The 24156-nt window shown below is 38.7% G+C and overlaps 1 protein-coding gene across 1 annotated transcript in view; it reads left to right on the top strand.

Moving 5' to 3' along the window:
- Nucleotides 1–24156, top strand: part of LOC134582630 (immunoglobulin superfamily member 11-like) — an 86073-nt gene that overhangs the window by 5995 nt on the left and 55922 nt on the right. The window contains exon 2 of the mRNA XM_063439293.1: nucleotides 6691–6748. Within this exon, the coding sequence (XP_063295363.1) occupies nucleotides 6691–6748 (58 nt within the window). The remainder of the gene's footprint in view (nucleotides 1–6690; nucleotides 6749–24156) is intronic.

Below are 24156 nucleotides of genomic sequence, written 5' to 3'. Positions count from 1 at the left end.
CGGTTTATCCAGCATGGATAGTGTTCAGCTTTAGTCGTGGATGAGGAAAGGTGAAGGGAACTTGAAGTCTTCCAGTCCGGTCCGGTAATAGAGGCTTTCACAACGATGTTGCAGCCGATTCGTGAGTACGGAACGTAGTTCATTAATCCAGCGTCGATCAGCTGGTGCGGTCAGATTAAATAGGGAGACCGTGTCATAAAGAGGTGTGGCTAAGCTCCGTGGAACCAGGAAGTAAGAGGATATTATAATTAAGGCATGATAATACCTGGGCTGAACTCAGCATCACGGACACTCACTACCTTCGAGGCAATTTGCTCGAACCCCCCATCCCCACCGCGCGCAATCTCCTTCCTCTACCGCCTAGAAATCACACCCCCCAACGATGCACCTCCCCCATACTTCACTAGATACTGGGAAAAAGACCTAGGACACGTACTCACCGGGGAACAATGGACTACTGTGTTCACACTTATACATAAGTGTGAACACAGTATAATATAAAACTGTCACACTGGTACAACACACCAGAGAAACTATCGGTTATGAAAGCCACCAGCGAACCGGAATGCTGGAGATGCGGGAGAGAATTGGGAACACTCTTCCATATTTGGTGGACCTGCCCACTCATCAAACCCTTCTGGAAAGAAATCCACACAACTCTGGAGACCGTAACGGAAGCGAACCTACAACTCACACCTGAAACCTACCTCCTCCAACTGACCCCAATCCCCATGAACAAATTCAAAAGATCAGTGATACCGCACCTACTAAACGCGGCCCGAAGCCTCATTCCGAGACACTGGAAACGTACCACGGCCCAGACGATGAGAGAGTGGATGACAAGAGTGGAGGACATCAGATGTATTGAGGAGCTCGTCCTCTCGGCGACGGGACGTATACAGAGATATCACGACACCTGGTACCACTGGCTAAGATGGCTGGCCCCCGCCCGGGCCGGGGGCGGGGAGAGCTGGAGTGGGACCGGGACCCCCCCCATGTCCACCCCCACCCCACCATTCCTTACCCTGCTCACCTTAAACCCATCCACCCCTCCTTACCCTTCCCCCCCCCTATTTTTACCCCGCCCTCCTCAGGCTGGCTCTCACCACACACAGCCCGCCAGACGAAGCAACGCCGAAACAAGTAATTGCACAAGACAACCGACGCACCAAGATACACACACTTCCCCCCCTCCCCCACCTTATCCCCCGGGACATAGGAAGGACACACACAACTCCACTAACCCCCGGAGACACAACTTCGCCACCCAACACACACACACACGTGACAACAACCCAGAGACGGCCCCCCCACCCCACGCTAACGAACAGACTGCCAACCCCCTACCTCCCCCCCACGTACCGGACGCAGCAAGGTCCCCGACAACCGCCCCCCCGTTGCCGCAACCCCCCCCCCCTTGCCCCTGAACGCTAGGCCCCAAGCGGCCTCACCGAAACCTCATTGAAAGACCAACCCCGCTGCTCGCGAGGGCTGCGAACAACAACTTGACCCCACTGAATAACATCATCAATATCTTATCAACTGAACAAACCTCTCTTAGCAACCGATGTTAGAAATGTAATTTACTATGTATGCACGGTACACTCTCAACCTGTTATTTCATTGTATACCATACTGAACTTCATGTCACTGTACTCGGACATCTGTGTGATCACACCGACCTGTAACTATTGCATGACCTTAATAAAACCTCTGAATAAAATAAAAAAAAAATTAAAAAAAAGAAATCCCCTTTAGTCCTGAAAATATATATATATATATAATTTGCATGGGAACAGTAAATGAGAGAGCGGGAATATTACAGCTAAACACAAACTCCACAAAAGTGTAAAAAGAGGCCTGGTCGCAAATGTACAACATCGCAAAAACAGTCCAGTCCTTAAGGGGTTAAAAATCAAAATTCTATATTGTTCCAGATGATAGTACAATTTTGAAATCCAAACATTTTATGATTGATTTGTGAAGATATTGTGCATAACTTTAAAGAGTGTATTGTAAAAAGGATATTATAAAAAATCGAATTCTATATTGAGACCACTTGGGTGGAGGGTATCTAGGCGGTGGACTCATTCCATTTCTAATTTACTTATATTTTTAACATTGTCACTTCCTCTCCAATGTGGTTTATATTTGGCGATTCCTATGAATTTTAATTGACTAGGGTCTTTATTGTGCAGTATAAAGTGGGCGGAAACAGAGTGGCTCATGAGTCCTTTTTCTATATTTCGGCAATGTTCGCTTATTCTCACTTTAAGTGGTCTAATTGTCCTGCCAACATATTGTAGTCCGCAAGGACACTCTAACAAATATATTACATTGGTACTGTTACACGTTATTACATCATATATGCTAAAAGATTTGTTCGTATTCATTGATTTAAAATTTGGGATGAATTTGTCATTTTTTTGCATTTTCATCCATGCTGCACATACATTACATTTTAAAAAAACATTTCTTAGTGTTTAAAAAATGTTGTTTGTTTTTTTCCTGTATGTTTGTTTAGTGTAGTTCTTAGTAAGTTTCATTTTTAGATAGGGGGCGCCTCTAAATATCATGGTTGGTTTATCGGCTAAGATCCTTTTTAGTAGATTGTCCTCTTTTAGTATGTTACAATGTTTATTTATTATTCTTTTAATCTGTTTGCTTTTGTTGTTATAATCAAATATCAAAGGGAGGGTAAATTTATTGTCTGGTCGAATTGTGTGAATTTATTTATTTAATAATGATTCTCTTTCTGTGTTACCTATTTGTTCTATTTCTTTGTCTAAATACTTTGGGTTATACCACTTTTCTATAAATTTCTGTTTGATATTATTAGCCTGTAATTGAAAGGTGTCTTTAATATAAATATATAAGTCTAAATAGGTTACTTCCTTTTGACAGTAGGACAGTAGGTACCCCCTTATTGTTTTTTCTAGGGCCCCCGCCCACCGCTCAGGGGTGGGGGCCAAGGGGGAGCACAGTAGGTCCCCCCTCATAATCATTATGGCCCCCACCCACCGCACAGGGGTGGGGGCCGGGGGGGGAAGGACAGTAGGTCCTCCCTCTTATTATCTTTATGGTCCCCACCTGCCACCCGGGGGTGGGGGCCTGGGGGGGAGAACAGTAGGTCCCCCCCCCCTCATTATCTTCATGGCCCCCACCCACCGCTCAGATAGCCTGGATCTGAGTGCATATTACTACCGAATAGCGCTCAGATCCAATGCGCACAGTTCAATCGCCATGGAGTCAAAGTCTTTCACATGTCTTTCGGTACACGATTGACTCCATGGGATGGCTATCTGGGTTAAGTCCATTCGTATCATCCAAACGGACCAGTGTTCATATTCCTTGACGAAAAGGAAGGGCGATCGGTAGTTCCAGCGGTGTTTGGTAGGTAAAGTGTCCGTTTATAGTTCCATGATATCGTCGTTAAACACCGCTGGTCTTTCGCGTGTTTAAAATGGCCGCTGCCTCGTGGTTGGCATACGAACGACGACCACCCTGCATACTGTTAGAATGAAGAGGTGTCTGCGGTTAACCACAACGTTCTAATTGGGGGCAAGAGGTTAACCAGCAGCACACTTCTCTCCTGGGTGGCCGTCCGTTCGGTAGTTTTGTTTGGTATATTCTGTAACAAACAAGCAGGGGCATACGGACAGGCAGTTCCACGAAAGGAGGCAAAACAGACGAACCAGCAACATCAGTCTATACAGATAGATCTGTCACATGTTGGTTATAATTTCTTGTATTGGTGTATTTCCCATTGTTTTGGTGTTTTCTGGTGTTGTATGTTCTTACTTGATCATGTTCATAGTCGTATTTGTCTCGGTTGTATTTAATTATTATGTATCCGTAACTCTAAGAATAAACCATAAGTCAAATTGCGTATTAGTACTTTTCATTAATATAGATGTATATTAATGTGCGAGCCTTTGACCCAAGAATATATATATATATCAATCAACTGGAAAAAGACACAGAAGAAAAAATGAACATTTTACAAATGTAAACGTTGTTTCTTATAAATGTTAATGCTTACATTTGTCATGGTGCAAGAACAGCATCTTGGTATCAAAACCACTACATTAAGCTGTAGTGATGTTGGCTGTTAGATTGTTTATTTAAGACTCAAAATTCTACTGATTACACAAAAGTGTGAGGATTTTGTTTGAACAGTTTTTCTCAGTAGAATGAAATACATAACTTATAGAAGTATAGCAAGTCAACAATCCACAAACATCACAGTAAGAGCAGACTCTCAATATATAGCCAAATAGTTTATTCAAATCACAGATATCAGGGCCAGATGCTTCGGATATACCAATTTGCAAACATAAACCTCAATGCAAATTTCAAGACAGCTGGCATAGATGGAGGTTAACAGTCAATCAGGACAATCAGGAGAAAGCAAATAATTCCAAGTATTGATTTCAGAGATGTATCCAGCAGGCATCAGTTATGGATTGCCATCTTCAGTTTCTGAAAGTATAAAGAACAAAGTCTAAAGGCTTGAAAATATATCAGATAACCATAATTATAGCCAGTACAGATAGCCTTACAACTTTTTAATGCCTGTTAACTGCTCAAAAGGTTGCCAACTTACTTGTGGTGGATAGTATAAATGTGAATTTCGAAGAAAAGGCTTCGGGCTGTCTACTTTATGTTATATAATGGTTATTAGAGACGATTGGAGGCTCAAGGGCTTATCACACATTTAGTGCGGATTCTAGACTCAATCCATAAATATAATTAATACAACTTTCAGATAGTATTAACAGCTATAAAATAACTCTGCTAATATAAATAACTCTGCTAATATATCCCAATCAACACAAGCATTTGATCCTCTGAAATATCTAATGTTCTGGAACTCTGTCATGGTTCTCACCGTGGCAGACAGACGTGGGGACTTGAACTGGGGAACTTCTCAGTCCTGGTCCTGCTTACTAACCTCTGAGCCACAGCAGCTTTATACAGCAACAACTGATTCTGGTCCTGTTCATCCTGGCATGTCTACTACACTGGGGGCTGTACCTTGACTTGGCTGTGCTTCACCTGATCCTGATTAGACATCAGCAGGGTATTTAAACTCAGCCTCGGCTCAGTGTCAAGTCTTTGATCCTGTTGTGTGTTTCGTACCAGTTGTTTGAACTGCTTCTTATTATTGACCCCGGCTTCTGACTATGTTTACTCTGGCATCTCTTGACTTGGGCTACTCCTCATTGTTCCTGTCCTCTGGCATCCTTTGACCTCGGCTATCCCTTGACTATCCTGCTGGTTCAGTCCTTGCCTGTACTGCATATTGGTACTTCATCCTGCACAGACCCACAGGCCGGGTGAATTCTTACCTGACCACCTTCACCTGTGGCTATCTGCAAGGGTTAGCAGCATATCTGCGCTACAGACTCCCAACTCAGGTAACACCCTGACAAACTCCTATTTGTAATGATGTATTCCTTGTAAAATATATCATTTCTCCCTAACAGTGCCTTGTGAGTGAGTGCTGCATGGGAATCTTGATAGATCCGATTATGCATTTTTCATTGGGGTATATCTAAAAACCACTTACAATTGCTGCAGATTTCTTGTCTGCAGCCTTTGCAAACCCTTAACCCCTTCCCCAGCCAAAACTTACTGTTGCTGTCCAATCACAGACTTCCTAATGTGGCTCAATAAGAAGTCTCTGTAATGCAGGTACTCTGAGCAATTGCTGCCTCTTGAGTTTAGCTCCATTGAGTGAACCAAACCAGGAAGTTAGAGGAACGCTTGTCTGATTGACAGCCAGGGGATGTAACAAGGTTAATTTATAACAGTGCTGATTTCTACTTAAAGGACCACTATAGGCACCCAGACCACTTCAGCTTAATGAAGTGGTCTGGGTGCCAGGTCCATCTAGGATTAACCCTGCCTGCTGTAAACATAGCAGTTTCAGGGAAACTGCTATGTTTACATATGGGTTAATCCAGTCTCTATGGCTGTCTCATTGACAGCCGCTAGAGGCACTTCAGCGCTTCTCACTGTGATTTTCACAGTGAGAAGATGCCAGCGTCCATAGGAAAGCATTGAGAATGCTTTCCTATGGATTGACTGAATGCGCGCGCGGCTCTTGCCGCACATGCGAATTCAGCCAATAACATCAGATGAGGGAGGAGAGTCCCCAGCGCAGAGGGAGCCCAGCGCTGGAGAAAGGTGAGTGTTTAACCTCCTTCCTCCAACTTCAGCCCGGCAGGAGCGGGGCCATGAGGATGGGGGCACCCACAGGGCACAGTTTGTTTTCCTGGAACTATAGTGGTCCTTTAAATCTGCACTTTTTGTAGAATGAAGAAATTAGGACACGCTCTTCAAACATAAAGATCTTCAGTAAATGCTCTGCAGACACCATGTATGAATCCAGCATCAGGTTTGCCACAGGATATTGTCACTCTGCATCCTCTTCTTCTGATGTTCACATGCGTCATTCTCAGGGAACCCCTTCAACATCACAGAAGTGACTCTGGATAATAGTATTTTTATTCTTCCAGTATATATATGCACTGTTCTTCAAGCCATACTTTATCCTATTGTGTGTATTTGTTTTTGACCCAACTCTATTTTGATTTCTCTGACCTCAGTTCACCTTACCTTTCTGCTATATCTCTATTGCCCTTGACCGCGACCTGTTTCTGACTTTGCTTCTTCTGCTTGTAGTTGAGTTGTCATTATCTGGACATTCTCTTCACTAGTGTAACCCCAGCTGCCACTGCAGGTAATAGTGTTGATTTTTTTTATTGTTTACATAACTCTACTGATCTACTCGCCCATTAAAATTATTAACGTGGATCTTTCATTCAGGGTGTGAGACCAGACCACTGTCATGGTTTTGCAAGGAAAGTCCCTCCAGACTAATGTCACTCCAAAAACAGGTCCCATGATCAGCCCCATTTCTATATTTAACCTTAAAGTTTTAAGACTTGAATAATTAAATTATACTGAACATTGGAAGAAACAACTGTTTTATGATACTTTAATAACTAATGGGATTCAAATAGGCTTTGTCCAAGAAACACATTGGTTGGGAACCGAACCACAAAAATGGGCGGGAGAAAAATATCTATCCATCTATCACGCATCTCTTAATAGCAACAAAAAATGTGGAGTAGCGATCATTATTGATTCAAACTTAAAACATGAAGTAAAACTTATAGACAGTGACCCCCTTGGCAGATTTCTTATAATGGTGTGTAAAATTGAAGGTACGACATACACTTTGGTTAACATCTATTTGCCAAATACTAACCCAACCTCACTGTTTTCTAAAATTAAGAAAAGATTAGAGAATATTCTTAAAGGCACTCTACTAATTGCAGGGGATTTCAATTGCGTGTTTGATCCTAAAATGGATAAAAAAAAACGCTAACCCAGTTGAAATCTGATAAACGGATATATAAACAATCTAGAAAACTCACTAATATATGTGTTACACACAGTTTATATGATGCTTGGTGGGCCATACACCTGGATTTACGTGATTTTTCGCATCTGTCCAAAGTTCATAATTCGTATTCACGAATAGACTTCTGTCTAGTCAAAGCTAACACACTTAACCCCTTCAGGACCGGCCTGTTTTTGCGATGTTTGTACGTTAAGGACCAGAGCAGTTTTAACACTTTTGTGGTGTTTGTGTTTAGCTGTAATTTTCCGCTCTCTCATTTACGGTTACCATACAAGTTATATATTGTTTTTTTCAGGACAAAAGGGGCTTTCTTTACATACCATTATTTGTATTATGTCCAATATTGTATTTAAAAAAAATAATAAAATATGGTGAAAAATAAAAAAAAAACATGTTTTTGGACTTTTACTTGAAAAATCTTTTACTTATCTACAAAAGCTAATGAAAAAAAACTGCTAAATAGATTCAAAATTTTGTCCCGAGTTTAAAAACACCCAGTGTTTACATGCTTTATTGCAAGTTATAGGCCTATAAATACAAGTAGGAAATTGCTGTTTCAATATATATATATTTTAAATGTATCAATAGTGACCTTGTAACACCGTTATCTGTCATAAATCCCCGAAACACACCTAGCATGTACATATTTTTTTAAAGTAGACAACCCAGGGTATTCAAAATTGGGTATGTCCAGTTTTTTTTAGTAGCCACTTAGTCACAAACACTGGCCAAAGTTAGCATTTATATTTGTTTGTGTGTTAAAAATGCAAGAAACGCTAACTTTGGCCGGTGTTTGTGACTAAGTGGCTACTAAAAAAGGCTGAACATACCCCATTTGCAATACCTTGGGTTGTCTTCTTTTGCAAATGGTATGCCATCATGGGGCTAATTCTCATTCCTTGGCTACCATACGCTCTCAAAGGCAACCTAACCAATCCGACAAATTTCAATAAAAAAAAGTAAAATCAAGCCTTATATTTGACCCTGTAACTTTCACAAACACTATAAAACCTCTACATGTGGGGTACTGTTATACTCAGGAGACTTCGCTGAACACAAATATTAGTGTATCAGAACAGTAAAATGTATCACAGCAATAATATCCTCAGTGAAAGTGCTGTTTGTGTGTGAAAAATGCAAAAAACTTCACTTTCACTGACAATATCATCGCTGTGATATGTTTTACTGTTTTGAAACACTAATATTTGTGTTCAGCGAAGTCTCCCGAGTAAAACCGTACCCCCATGTACAGGTTTTAGGGTGTCATAGAAAGTTACAGGGTTAAACACAGTGCTAGCAAATTAAATTATCTGGACTTTCGGCCTGGGTTGGCAGGCAGGTCCCTCAAATTGCAATCATTAAAATTACTTAATTAGGTAAAAATATTACATAAATACACATGTAGAATTTTAATATATATACATATTTATATATTTGATGTCTACGTGTATATTTATGAAATTATTTATGTAATTATGTATATGGACATATGTATATTTCGTATTGTATTTATTTATTTATACATAGATATATATATCATTACATTCTAAGTATATTTTGATATATATATATATATATATATATATCTCAAAATACTGTTAGAATAAAATTGCATATATAAATATTTTTTATAATTATTAAAAATTATTTATATTTTTTGTTATTTATTTTTATTAACATATTATTTGTATTTTATAATAATATATATACCATATATATAGCAATTATATATATATATATATATATAGTATATATTCGTGTGTAATTTAAATATAAGTGTATTTTTATATTAATATATGTATATATAAATATAAAAATACACTTAATATGACATTATATATGATACATATACATATATTATATATAGATATACATGTGTATATATATCATATATATATATATATATATATATATATATATATATATATATATACACATATTATTATTATTTTTTTTACACTGTTTTTTTTTTACTTTATATTTTGGATTTTTCACTTGCAGGGAGACTGCCTGTCAGCACAGACAGTCCCCCTGCAGGCAGATACAGACACCTATTGCGGTCATGTGATCGAGTGATCACATGGCCGTGGGGTCCTGATCTGCTGAGGGGGGACTGCCCGGGCAGACAGGCAACCCCCCTGGACCGGGTGGAGCACTGATCGCCGCCGTGGGACCGACGGCGATCAGGTAAGTAGCCCCAGACCGTTATGACGGTTCAGGACCGTCAGCGGTCCAAACGCACGTTTTACCGCTGACGGTCCTGAACCGTCAGTGGTCCTGAAAGGGTTAATGAAATTAATAAAATTCTAATTAAAGATAATACTTGGTCCGACCATAGTTTTATATTAATAGAATTGGGTAAATCCATACATAAAAGCTTTAGTACTTTGAGAATAGATGATTCCCTCTTCAAATTCAAATCAAGACTCTAGAATTAAGCTATCTAGGTTTTTCTGGCTTGAAAATTCTAGCCCTGATATTTTGGACTCTACTTTATGGGCTACATATAAAGCAGTTACTACTTAACTATTTTATGTGTATATTTTTTTATATATATATTTTATATTAACCTTAAAGGAGGTTTGAATTACCCTGACATAAGAAATGGTTACTCTGCCAACATTATCGTGCATATATACAAACTTCAGGTCAAAGCTTTTAAAAAAGATATATGGTTTACAATTGAATCTGAGGCTGTCGGAAGGGATAGATTAGAAATATATTTGTGTTTTAATTATAACAAAAAAGTGACAGACAAATTAAGAAGTAAATCCTTAATTTTATCCCAGGTTATCAGGGCCTGGGATATACTGAAAAAACTAGTAAAAATTTCTAACAAAATAATCAACACATGTCATCTGGTCATTTTGGAAGATAATATCTTGCTACAAAACTGGTCTAAATCTCAGTGGATTATTAAAAATATCCTGCAAAAAAATCTGTTACTATCTTTTGCTGATATTAAGGATAAACTACACTCACCAAACAGAACTTTTCTCATACTTGAGAATCAAAAACATTTTGAATAATGCTTTAGTAAGAATGACATCTACAATCAATATTTATATTCAAAACATTTTTAACTATACCAAAGTTAAAAAAAAAATCACTTCCAAAGCCACTAATCTGATACTTGCTTCTGGCCAAAAACCTTTAAATATCATAGATAAATGGAAAAATTAGTTAAATATTGATATAAGCGACAATGAATGGTGTTCTACCATTAAGGATATACGCACACATTTCCATTGTTTGAATCTAGTAGAATGTCAATACAAGATCATGTACAAATGGTATCTGACCCCACAAAGGATTAGTACGATGTAACCAGGCCAGAATCCCCACTGTTGGCGATGTGGCTGCCTGGACGGATCCCTTGTCCACATATGGTGGTATTGTAAGTTAGTTAAATGTCTTTGGTCGTGGTCGTTTGAAATACTTAAATCCTTATTTAAAATACCAATTAAAAAAAAAAGGACCCGACACAGCTTTATTACATTTAAATTGGGATTTACCTTCCACTTTACCTAAATGTCTTGTAATTCATTGTTTCTTAGCAACTAAGATTATAATAGCAAGACAATGGAAGTCACATCTCCCTTTCCAGAGGAAACGCTTAAATTGATCAATTGCTATTCCAATATTGTATGGAATTTTTTTTACAAGTTTTTTCTTTACACTCCTTAAATAAACAAGATCAGTATAACAAATGGATAGAAGCTTTAGAGGGTGACTGAGCTGAAGGGTAGGCTTGCGCTTAGAATACTGCTGAAAGACAAAAATAACATTTAAAACGTAATTTTTTTTTTTTTTTTAACTGACCACGGTTTTGATTTATAATATTACTATCAAACTCTTTTTTTTTTTTTTTTTTAGGGTAAATTGCAAATGCTTAAAATTATCTTCAAGATGCTTGGGGTTACTGCTCAAATGTAATTTTTTGTTGTCCTCTGTATGTCTTTGTTTATGTTTTCACGATGAATATGGTGTTAAACATATGAATTTAAAAAACAAAATGTTCTAATAAAAATTTAAATAAAAATAAATAATACTGAACACATAAACTGAGCTGCTAGGCTGATTTCTGTATTCGACTTCCAAAATTTGGAGAAATGGATTCAGGAAAGGGGGTAGGCCTTCAAGGGAGAGTCACCACAATTGATGAGCTAACACTGAAGGTAAATGACCTTGAGCTGACAGTCTCCCGGCCTGCCCCCTCTATACTGGAACATTCAGAGAGCACTATTGAAGCATGCTGTGCACAGAACGAGCAATGATGCACTTGCCCTGTTCTGGAGTCAATGGAACTAAATCAGGAAGGTGGGACAGGACCGCAAAAGCAGGATACGTGGAAAGCCTGATAAAATACTTACCATAGTGCTAAAGCATACCCTCCAACATCGTTGGTGGTCAGGGTAAAAGCAGCAGGTCAATCATGAGCTTGGTTAACACTGGTTCAAAAATGGCAAAAATGACACATTCCCAAAATATAAGCCACCACTCTGGCCTGCTGCCCATCAATTCATGTCTGTCTTTGTTCAATGTACTACTGAAATGATTTTGTTCAGGCAAGAAAGAGAAGTGTTGAGCCAATACATCTCTAAGAAGAGATACTAATTGGCACAGCAATAGCAGCACATGGGCACTAGCCAACCAATCCTTCCTTATGATCTCAACCAGAGGAGTTGTGGCTGCAGTGAGACCATTGCCATGGGGAACAAAAAATAAAGCTGTTTATTTACTATCACTAACGTTAGAGTTCCTTTAACCATAAATATCTAATATGGAATTTTGCTATTTGGATTTGTAATAACTTGGAGTTCCATGAGTGAATCTTGTCGGAATAGATAATGTTACTTACCCCTGTCTGCTATACACCTTATGCAGGCCATCTCATTTGAGCAGGGCCAGATTGTAAAGAGTCTTTGTGATTACTTGGGCTGGCTCAGATGTGCCTTTCATCCAACTAAAGACACTAGCATCAGTATCAATCCAACACAAACCTCTGACACTGAACATACCAGTGCAACGTTATCAACCCCCCAGATGGGGCAACTCCCAACATTGTCCTTATTGGACTGACTGTGATTGGGAGTAATAATTATAGGGTAAAGGATAATTCAACTAAGGTTCTCTGCAGTGGCTGACTGTCAACATTTGGCCCAGGAGGCAAGTATAGCCCAAAGTCCCTTGGTGCAGCAACTTAACCACACATTTAAATACAAAAAAAAAAATATATATATATATATATATATATATATATATATATATATATATATATATATATAATATCTCCCCACTGGCCGTGCAGTCCCCTCCTACCTGCTGGCCCGAGCCAATGGAATTGGTGGCCTTATGGCTAATCCACCCCTCACCTATTACTATCAAATCCAACTGTCTGTCCAGCTACCAGTCCATCCTAGCAATCAGTGTGAGGTAGAGGCAGGGGCTTACAGAAATGCAGGCTGTGAGTAAGCAGGGAGACAGCAGGGTATATTGTAGCAGTGGTGTGTCCGTACATAGGGAAAAGCATCTCTGCCAGAATTACCCTCCTTGCTGCTCCAAGGCCAGTATCGTCATTGCAGTTGGTTGCTGAATGTGACTAGGTGGGTGGTTGGATGATAAGTGGGACAGAGCTGATAGGGGTGTTTGCATGTGTGTGGAGGTGGCTTGCGGGGTTATGTTTGTGAGAATGCTTGGTTGCAAGTCTAAAGGTGGCTACTTCCTGTGTTGTATTTGGGGTTGTAGTGGGAGAATTGGTGGAGTATATTGGCTACAGTGGGGTTATTGGGGATATAGTGAGCAAATATGGGCTGTAGTGTCAGGATTATGGATATAGTTGGAGGGTTTGGGCTGTAGAGTTGCCACTTGAGCAATATGTATTAGGGTGGCACTGAAAATAAATGATGGACCGTAAGAATATGAAGAAAAAAAAAATAATTTCAGGCATTAGCTCAATATCTAATCAAATACCTAAAACTGTAAGGTTTGTTTTGGCTTCTCCAAACAGAACAGCTCCAGATGCAGCATCCTTAGCCATGACCTCACAGGTGTAAACTCCATTATCATTTTTTGTTACACTTTTTAATCGTAAGCCCTTGGGAAGAAACTCAGCACGGTCTTTGTAGGACACTAGAAGAAAGAAAGAAAAATATATATATATCACAGATCCTTGAATATGGAAGGCTTCCATTTTGTGACCCATATGCATTTTACATTTCAAATAAATAAATTGCAAAAGATATACAGAAATGGGGAAAGGTCATGAGGGTTTCATTTACTGGTTAGTTCTCCATCATAATAAATGAGAGATGTTTCCTGGTCATTATTCGCAAACTTCCATTCCACCCGTGGTGATTGGTAATTAGCGGTATAGTCACATTGAAGTTCAGTAGCTGCAGAGAAGAAAAAAAAAGACCTCAATATTTACCTAGATCAAGCGCCACTATATTCCATTTTCAGATCTGTCAATGAGAAAACATGCTAGACCAGAGTTAGCACAGTATTAGCGTCCATTATCCTCAGCCTACACTTGGGCTAGCCAATTCTGCTGGTGCGTAAGAAAACAAACAAACAGTGAATGCTTCAATCACTGAAATTATTTACCTTGCAGTGAGACACAGCCACACTAGCCAACCAGGAAGCCAGGCGCAAGATTTCAGTGACCGGCAGGAGGGAAGCACTCCCTCCTGCCAGGCCACCTTCTGGACCCCCCAGAATGGCGTGCGGCAGTGGTAAGATCAGACGCGGTGAGGGAGCTCTAACCCCTCTGCTCTCTCGCGCAATGTTTTCTGATGCCGTGGGAGCCGGAATATGAGGTCATATTATAGCTCCCAGCTTCAGTAGACAACCCGCGAGGGAGCAGAGCAGAGAGGTTAGAGCTCCCTTGCCCCCTCGGATTTGAACTCTGCCCCTTGCTGAAGTGAAGCCCCACTGGACCCCAGGGACAGATCCACACCAGCTCTCCAGGTAGGGAGGCTGGGTGGACATTTAATAATAATGTGTGTGTGTGTGTGTCTGTCTGTCTGTCTGTAAGTGTGTGTGTGTCTCTGTGTGTGTCTGTAAGTGTGTGTTTGTCTGTGAGCAGAGTACTTGAAGAATAGAAGAAAGAAGGAGCAGAGTATTTGTAAAAAGGAGAAAGAAGGCACAGATTACTTGTAGAATAGGAGAAAGAATGAAAAAGAAAAGGAGAGAATTGTTGTTGGCTAATAATAGTAAGTGGGCTGCCAAGCTCAGCCTTCCTACTGGGCATTGCTATAAGGAAGGTTAAAAAATAGAAAAAAAAGAAGAAAAAAAAGGTGGGGAGGGGAATTCATATTATGAGCAAACAGAGAAATCGTCTGAATATCACCGAAAGAGGAGACCTTCGTTTGTTCCAGAAAATCGAACCAGATATCAAATATTTAGTCTTGCAGCATCAACCTCAAGGATCTCATTAATCACTAGTAAAGGTAATTTCAATTTACTTTATTGTTTTCTCATTAAACTTTATAAAGTTAAAAACATTATAAACATGCATAAAGTAGAAATAAAAAGATAAATGTACGTACATTTATTTTTTTTTTTTAAAAAACACCCTCCTTTCTAAAAAAAATATTCTGCGCCAAAACTTGTGGTGTGGTAAGGAAATGTTTCCATCAAGAACGATGCATTAGTGGGCGCTAGGTAGCAAAAGGTTGACTACCACTGGCCTAGGTAAACAACCGACATGAAAATAAGAATAAACTAGGTGTTTCTATGTTCCTTCTGAATTAATGTAGTAAGGATCTATCCCACCACTCTTTGCATAACACAAAATAACATAATACCATAACACAAGTGGCAATCAGATGGCATAACTAGACCAAACCCACATAGAATAAAAGTCACTATAATCTAAAAGTTCTCCCCAAGGGAGCACATATAAGGAGATATTCGTGAAGTCTATTAAGGATTAATATCGGATGCAGTACGGTGCAAAAGTAAGTAATTTTCCCTCCCCTTTGAGCCGAGTGTGCTCTTGCCGAACGGGATATGTTTGTCCTGCACGAGAGCAGCCTGATCCAAACGAGTGTGGGGGAGGGGTATAACAACTCACTGTACTGCAGAAAGAAAACAAAGTCCAGTTAGGCTTCTAATGCGGCCCTTGCGTCTCCTTGCACGCTGGAGAATACCCGGACGTGATTTCATGCTCAAAACAGAACAAGTATTTATATCAGCACTGGCCCGTCCCACAACTCCAGGCTCCACCTTTACATATAAGGGTTATATATCTCTCACCCTGCTCATACCATGACAGCATGACTCAATGTATCATCTCCAAGCTGCAACACATACAGTAATCAAAACATGGCCTCATCATGAAAAGTCCATCACTGATCACGGTCTGTAGGATGATCAGGTTTGGGTTGTAGTGGGACATCCAGAGAGAGACACTTTTTTTTTTTTTTTTTTAAATCACTGTTTTCCCCTCGTTGGTAAATTGTTATACCTACTGATGTTGTGTAACTTCAGTCAAGCTCCCTTTGAGCGCTGCATGCATCTATATATCGGACAGAGGAGAAACCCAGATAGCAAGGATCCAACATTACATGAAACTTAGAAATGTATGCAGGTATAACTATCTATATGTGATTGTGTACATCATTAACAATATATTTATTCAGATCTGTGAATTTAGGTGGTGGTCTGAACTGTCCAAAATAGATATCCACACTTGCCCATATTAGTTTGAAGTCTTGGTTTGCCCCTCGAAGAAACTCAAAATAAACAAAAACTACAAATAAGGTATAACTTACGTTGCCCTTGTTTAACAGTGATTGTTGGTGTAGTCGTAGACACTCCATTATCAGCTGAAACTGTATATATATATATATATATAAAAAAAACAATTTTTAGAATTTGCAATTAATCAAAAATCAAAAACACACATTGTAAAATATAAACAGCATTGTCCCATGTGATGTTTTAGAGCAAAAGTTCTTAAAATCTGAGTCCCTAAATCATATTTGTTAGCTGCTGAAGGGTAAGAGTAGGTACATTCTTTTCAGCAGACCTCGGCCAAATATCACAGGGCTAATGTCAAGATAATTTGAATCCCTGACCAAAAATAGAATACTATGTTATGGAAACAGGGGGTCATACCCCAACTTACAGGAATGGCATATTCCACAAACAGAGATACTAGACAGACGAATAAACTGGCCTTAGAGTGGCCATACTTAACGTGATATAGAAAAAGACAGTCAGGAATAGCCAAGGTCAGGGATATAGTAGTGTGGATAAACAGAATAACAAACTAGGTCAGGATACCAGCAATACACAGTCACAAACAAGCGTGGTCAGGATACCAGAAATACACAACGTCAAATACAAGCCGAGGTCAACATCAGGATATAACCAGAGAGACTTACTTTGAGCACTAATGTGCATCAGAACAAAATCCAAGATAGGGCAAGGAACAAGAGCCCAGATTATATTAATTCTGATTGGTCCATGTCATCTCTGCAACTCCAAAATAATTTATAATGGGGTCACCTAGATGACTTGGTCACTTTAAGGGCAGGTGTGAAGTCCCAGCATTTAGGTTATAAAAGACACGGCAATAAAACAGGCAGCGTCTATTATAATGCAGTAGTGAATATAAGTAACAGATAATTAACAGGATTTCGGCCCACACGAACAGTTCGCTGGACCAAATGGTAAGTATTCCCTGCTCAGGTCGCTCAGCCAAACAAAGCCTTTGGCCCATGCGACCGGAGGAGGGGAGCAGCGCGGCAGCCGGGAACAGTTACATTTACACAATTTAATGGTATTCTTTGTGTCTACCTCTGAAAGATAAAGGGCTGGGAATTTAACGTGCAACCCTCAAGGGTTAAACAGATATTACTGATGATGCATTAGCCCAGTGAGCGATCTAATATATTTAGAATTGATGGTTTGAATCTCAAAGGACAAGCCTTTTATTCAATCACAATAAACATTTTACAGCCACCTTTGACAGAATAATAAAACTCCAAATGTTATTGCTAGTATGTAAAAGGTGTTCTTTCTCAGTTGTTTGTCTCTAGGTAGGTCCTGTTTACCATAGCACAGGGCGTGCAAATAGAGCTCTGGCTGGAATGTGTTAATCTAGAAATCGTGAAGCAGTCGCCTAGGGCGCACCGGTCCGGGGCTGAGTGTTAAAATGTCTGTAGGTGTGTATGTCTGTCAGTGTCTGTGTGTATGTGTGCCAGAATGTCTGTAAGAATGTGTCTCTGTATCTGTATGTTGTTCGTTTGTGTTTGTGTGTGTATCTGTATATAGTCAGTATGTATCTGTATGTGTCAGTCTTTGTATCTGTGTATCTGTATGTGTCAGTCTTTTATCTCTGTGTCTGTATGTGTGTCAGGTTGTGTATCTGTGTGTCTGTATGTGTGTCAGGTTGTGTATCTGTGTGTCTGTATGTGTGTCAGTGTGTGTGTGTATTACAGACATTAAAAGAATGGAATATGAAAAAAAAAAACTAAAAATTAACAAAAAAACTTTATGAGAACCTGAGTTTAAGTTCCTTGGAACACTATATGTTAGAGATTAATCTGTTAAACTGGTCTAAAAATTCTAACTATAAGATAAAAGATCTTTACAATGAACAATAATTGAAAAGTTTCGAAGTTCTTAAAAATATGCTGGATTTACCCCCTAGAGAAATATTTAACTATCTTCGTATAAAGAGCTATCTTAAAGATAATTTATTAGTCTTAGATGGCCAATTGGGAAAACTGTTTAGGAAAATCTTTTCCAGTTCTAGGGCAAAAAAGGTGTTCTCTCTTGCGATAGAATTAATAAAACTTAAGGGGACTCCAGATATCCCCAACACTTTAACTAAATGGGAAAATGATTTAGCAATCCCTATTCCATTCAACATTTGGTGTAAATCCGTTATGATGACTAAAAAAAATCATCCACTGTTTGAATATTCTAGAGACCTTTAACAAAATTATGTATAGATGGTATTTGGTACCGATTAGACTAGCAAACATATGCAACTCTAATCCGTCAAACTGCTGGCGGTGCTTCCAACAAGATGGCTCTATCCTCCATATTTGGTGGGCTTGTCACAGAATAAAGCCTTTGTGGAATACTTCATTCAATCTAATATATAGGATTGGAGGCTCTCGATTAGAGCATAAAGCAGAAATTGCCCTTCTCCATATTATGGGTGCAGAAATAAAGGATGCTCGCGAAATTGCGACTATACATTGCTTATTAGCAACTAAAATTCTAATCGCGAGATTCTGGAAAAGTACCTTGATCCCTAACAGAGACCAAGTTAAAGCCCAATTATTATACCAACTAGAGATGGAAAAAGGGATCATCCTTATGAATGATCATCTTAATGTTAATATTCTGACGCTATACTCCAATCTTATTGATAAGACTAGAGGGCTGTATTGAAACAACTGGAAAGATGCAATAGGTCATCCCCGGACTTTCCCGAAATCCAGTACTGGATATCATCTTATGGGCTCCCTGACCATATATTGACAATAATGATACTCTTCGTTAATATTTTTTTTTCTATACGGAATTCTCGACCTGTCATTTTATTTTAATATCTCTGATCAGTTATATTTGTTTTGTATGTCTTATTCCTATGGGTAGTGGGCCTTCCAGAAGTGTGATGACTCGATCTATCTATATTGCATTTCAAACCTATATGCATTGGAAGAGTTATAGCTTATATATACATGACTTAACCTGCCATACCCTATGTGTTGTCCTACCCGAGAAAGGTTGTCTTTCTGTAATACCTCTCTCGGTTGTTGTATTGTATCTTTTTTTTATTGCTACAAAACTTAATAAAAAGAATTTAAACAAAATGTCTCACAGACAACCCGATTGAGATGCTGTGGCATGACCTCAAGAAAGCGATTCACACCAGACATCCCAAGAATATTGCTGAACTGAAACAGTTCTGTAAAGAGGAATGGTCAAGAATTATTCCTGACCGTTGTGCACGTCTGATCTGCAACTACAGAAAACGTTTGGTTGAAGTTATTGCTGCCAAAGGAGGTTCAACCAGTTATTAAATCCAAGGGTTCACATACTTTTTCCACCTGCACTGTGAATGTTTACATGGTGTGTTCAATAAAAACATGGCAACATTTCATTCTTTGAGTGTTATTAGTTTAAGCAGACTGTGATTGTCTATTGTTGTGACTTAGATGATGATCAGATCACATTTTATGACCAATTTGTGCAGAAATCCATATCATTCCAAAGGGTTAACATACTTTTTCTTGCAACTGTATATACATATTATATATATGTAACGTCATACAAAGTGTATTTTAATATTAATATAAGTACATATATTATACTTAGAATGACCTTACATATATATGTATATGTATATAATATACGTATAATTACAATGATAAATAAATAAAATAATAAAATTAATAAATAAAATATTGAAACAAAATGTAATATAAATTATATATTCATATGTAATTTAATTCTAACTGTATTTTTAATATATATATATACACTTAGAATGACATTCTATATATATCTATCTATATATAAAATACAGATAACCGCAAATATATATATATATATACATACATTTAATTACATAAAAGATTACATTAGTATACACGTAGAATTTAAATACCTATAAATGCATATATATTAAAATTCTATGTGTAGATTTAAATAATCTTTTAACATAATTATGTGATTTGATTAATTAAAATTTGATTGACATGCCTGACAACACAGGGAGAAAGTACAGAGAATTTAATTTGCAAGCAATATATTTGACCCTGTAACTCTCCAAGACACCATAAAACCTGTACATAGAGGGTGCTGTTTTACTCGGGAGACTTCGCTGAACTCAAATATTAGTGTTTCAAACTGGTAAATTGTATTACAATGATTATATTTTAAGTAAAAGTTAAGTTTTTTGCATTTTTTACAAACGAACGGCACTTTTATGGACTATATTATTGTTGTAATATGTCTTACTTTTTTAAAACACTAAATATTTGTGTTTAGTGAAGTCTCCCGAGAATAACCGTACCCCCCATTTACAGGTTTTATGGTGTTTTGGAAAGTTAGAGTGTCACATATAAGGCTTTCATTTCATTTTTTTTTACATTGAAATTTGCCAGATTGGTTATGTTGCCTTTGAGAGCGTATGGTAGCCCAGGATTGAGAATTACCCCCATGATGGCATACCATTTGCAAAAGTAGACAACCCAAGGTATTGCAAGTGGGGTATGTCCAGTCTTTCTTAGTAGCCACTTAGTCACAAACTCTGGCCAAATATTCGTTTTTTGCTTTTGTCTCACAAAAACAAATTTGAACGCTAACTTTGGCCAGTGTTTGTGACTAAGTGGCTACTAAAAAAGACTAAACATACTCCACTTTCAATACCTTGGCTTGTCTACTTTTTCAAATGGTATGCCATTATGGGGGTAATTATCTTTCCTGGGCTACCACACAGTCTCAAATGTAACATTACTAGTCTGGCAAATTTCTATTTGAAAATGGAACGTTCTATATGTCACCCTGTAACTTTCCAAAACACCATAAAACCTGTTAATGGGGGGAGTACTGTTGTACTCGTGAGACATCGCTGATTACAAATATGTGCATTTTTTTTTTTGCAGTAAAACCTAACAGTATTATGACATTCACAGCTAAAATGTCAGACGGAAATACAAATTAAAAAAAAAAATCTTATTTTCTCACATTTTTTTTAAGTTTTGTTCATATTAAATTATGTTCCATATATGAATAGTTAATGATAAATTAAAGCCATGCTTCTCCTGAACAAAATGATATATAATAAGTGTGGGTGCACTTAATGTGACAGCGGTGAATTAGGGTTGAACAGACATATAGCGCAAATTCCAGTTTTTGTTTAAGTTTTGTTTTGATCAGAACGTGCACTATTGACTCCGTCATGAAGGGGTTAATATTTACATTAGGTGGTTTATAACATATCCCAACCAATAATTGATTTCCCTTTGTTTGCCCCAAGCAGATATCTACCCATAAAGCTTCTACATTTTCCTCGTCACACTCCACAATATTTGACTTTAACTCATGGTTAACATACAAACATACCCTTCTTGTTTTTCCCATCCTTCCTAAATAACGTGCACCCATTTAAGTTAATTGCCCAGTCATGTGTCTCATCCCACCATGTTTCTGTTATGCCTACTATGTCATATTGTTTAGTGTATGCTATCGCCTCTAGTTCCCCCATTTTGTTTTATAGGCTTCTTGCATTAGTAAGCATACATTTAATATTATCATGAGTCATTTGTACTATAGATTGCTTTCCTTTTTTTTTTTTTTTTTTTTTTAATAATTTATTTGATTTTAGTTGTCAGACATACAAAAACATACAAAAAGACAGTACACACTACACGATGCATTACCATCAACAGGAATATATATATATAAAGTGCATAATTAACAATTTCTCTCTCCTTTGAGAGGATATTACTGCCTTATCCCTAATTCAAAATTAATCCACCTATCTTGTACGCAGAAGTGTCATTACATCGTGAATCGATTCTTAGAGTTAAAGTGGAGTTATTTCTATACATGTGAATTTCTCGTATTCTTTTTTTCGTCTCTCTTTCCTTTCTCTCACTTTCAATTCTCTCTTCTCCTCCCTCTTTACTTCACTCTTTATTCCTCTCTCTCCCAGTGGAGGCACTTCTTAACTATCTTATTTCATGTGCCTTCATTACTGTGATGGACTTAACATACACATAACACTAATATGCATTGCAAGACCCTTCTTGGGGAACATACCGTATTTATCGGCGTATAACACGCACTTTTTCTCCCTGAAAATAGGGAGAAAATCATGGGTGCGTGTTATACGCCGATATCCCACATTTACTTACCTGTCTTGAAGCGTGGGCCGGCTTCACAGTGCGCGCCGCGGAACTGGAACTTAAATTTCAGGTTCCGGTTTCCGGCGGGACTGAAAGGAAGTGTGCACACTATTGTGTGCACACTTCCTTTCAGTCCCGCCGGTACTGGAACTTAAATTTCAGGTTCCGGTTTCCGGCGGGACTATTTCCATAGTAATCCCCCCCCCCTCCCATAGTATTCTCTCCCCCCTACCATAGTATTCTCCCCCCCCATAGTATTCTCCACCCCCTCCCATAGTGTCCCCCCCCCTTTCCATAGTATTCTTCCCCCCCCCCTCCCATACTATTCTCCACCCCCCATAGTGTCCCCTAGTGCACTTTCCCTCTGTCCCATATTTACTTACCTGTCTTGAAGCGTGGGCCGGCTTCACAGCGCGCACCGCGGAACTGGAACTTAAATTTCAGGTTCCGGTTTCCGGCGGGACTGAAAGGAAGTGTGCACACTATTGTGTGCACACTTCCTTTCAGTCCCGCCGGAAACCGGAACCTGAAATTTAAGTTCCAGTTCCGCGGTGCGCGCTGTGAAGCCGGCCCACGCTTCAAGACAGGTAAGTAAATATGGGACAGAGGGAAAGTGCACTAGGGGACACTATGGGGGGTGGAGAATAGTATGGGAGGGGGGGGGGAAGAATACTATGGAAAGGGGGGGGGACACTATGGGAGGGGGTGGAGAATACTATGGGGGGGGAGAATACTATGGTAGGGGGGAGAGAATACTATGGGAGGGGGGGGGGATTACTATGGAAAGGGGGGGGGACACTATGGGATGAGGGGGGGGAATACTATGGGAGGGGTGGAAATTTCCTGGAATTTCCTTCTGGAAATGAGGTGCGTGTTATACGCCGGGGCGTGTTATACGCCGATAAATACGGTACGTGGGCCGCTGTATCTTAGTCTATGTTCAAAAAAGCAAAAGAAAAATGATGTTATCCTAATTGTTTTGTCCAGGAATTTGTCTAATCAATCTCTCTATTTTTTCCTTCCAGAATTTACTGACTTCTCTGATTTTTGTAGACTGGTACCCCAAGGCCTCCATAGTTAATTGGTATTGGACTTGTGAATATAATTGGTCCTGTGTAAAAATCGCACTACTCTTCCAATTTCTTGCGATTATTATTTTTGTTGCAGCAACAAAGTGGACATATATAAATCTTTCTTTAAAGTGAAGTAATTGTAGGTTTAAATGGAATAGGCCGTTATGCTGACCTCTAGGAATATTTGTCTCTGTAATATACTCCAAAGATTCAAAGGTCATGTACCACAAATTTTTAACTTTACTACATTCCCACCATATATGACAAAAAGACCCCTCTTTTTCGTTACATCTCCAACACAATGAAGAGTTAGAGGTATTCATTTTGGACATTCTGGTGGGAACTAAATACCATCGATTCATTAATTTAAATAATACCTCAAGAAGATTCAGACAGTGGATTATTTTGCCTGTTTGAAATATTACTTGATCCCATTCAACCTTGAAAATCTGTACATTCATTTCGCTACTCCATTTCTGCATATTAACATTCCTACTAGGTGCCTCAATTTGTAGGAGAGCGCTTCTTGCCTTCGACACTATTTGCGGTACATTATCATTTTTTAATAGAGCTGTCAAATTTTCTATTCCCTCTATGGGTCGATATAACAAAAATTGTTGGATAAAACCTCTGATTCTTAGGTAATTATACCACTCCTGCCTGGGTAGCGAATATTCATGTACCAGGGTTTCGAATGGTTTGATTTTATCTCCCAATATTATTTGATTTATAAAGTTAATACCCTTCGTTGTCCATGCACTTATAT

This window comes from Pelobates fuscus, chromosome 13, assembly GCF_036172605.1.
Source record: "Pelobates fuscus isolate aPelFus1 chromosome 13, aPelFus1.pri, whole genome shotgun sequence".
NCBI classification, from domain to species: Eukaryota; Metazoa; Chordata; class Amphibia; order Anura; family Pelobatidae; genus Pelobates; species Pelobates fuscus.
Note: the sequence above shows the minus strand (reverse complement) of the source record. Positions and strands in the feature narration are given on the sequence as shown.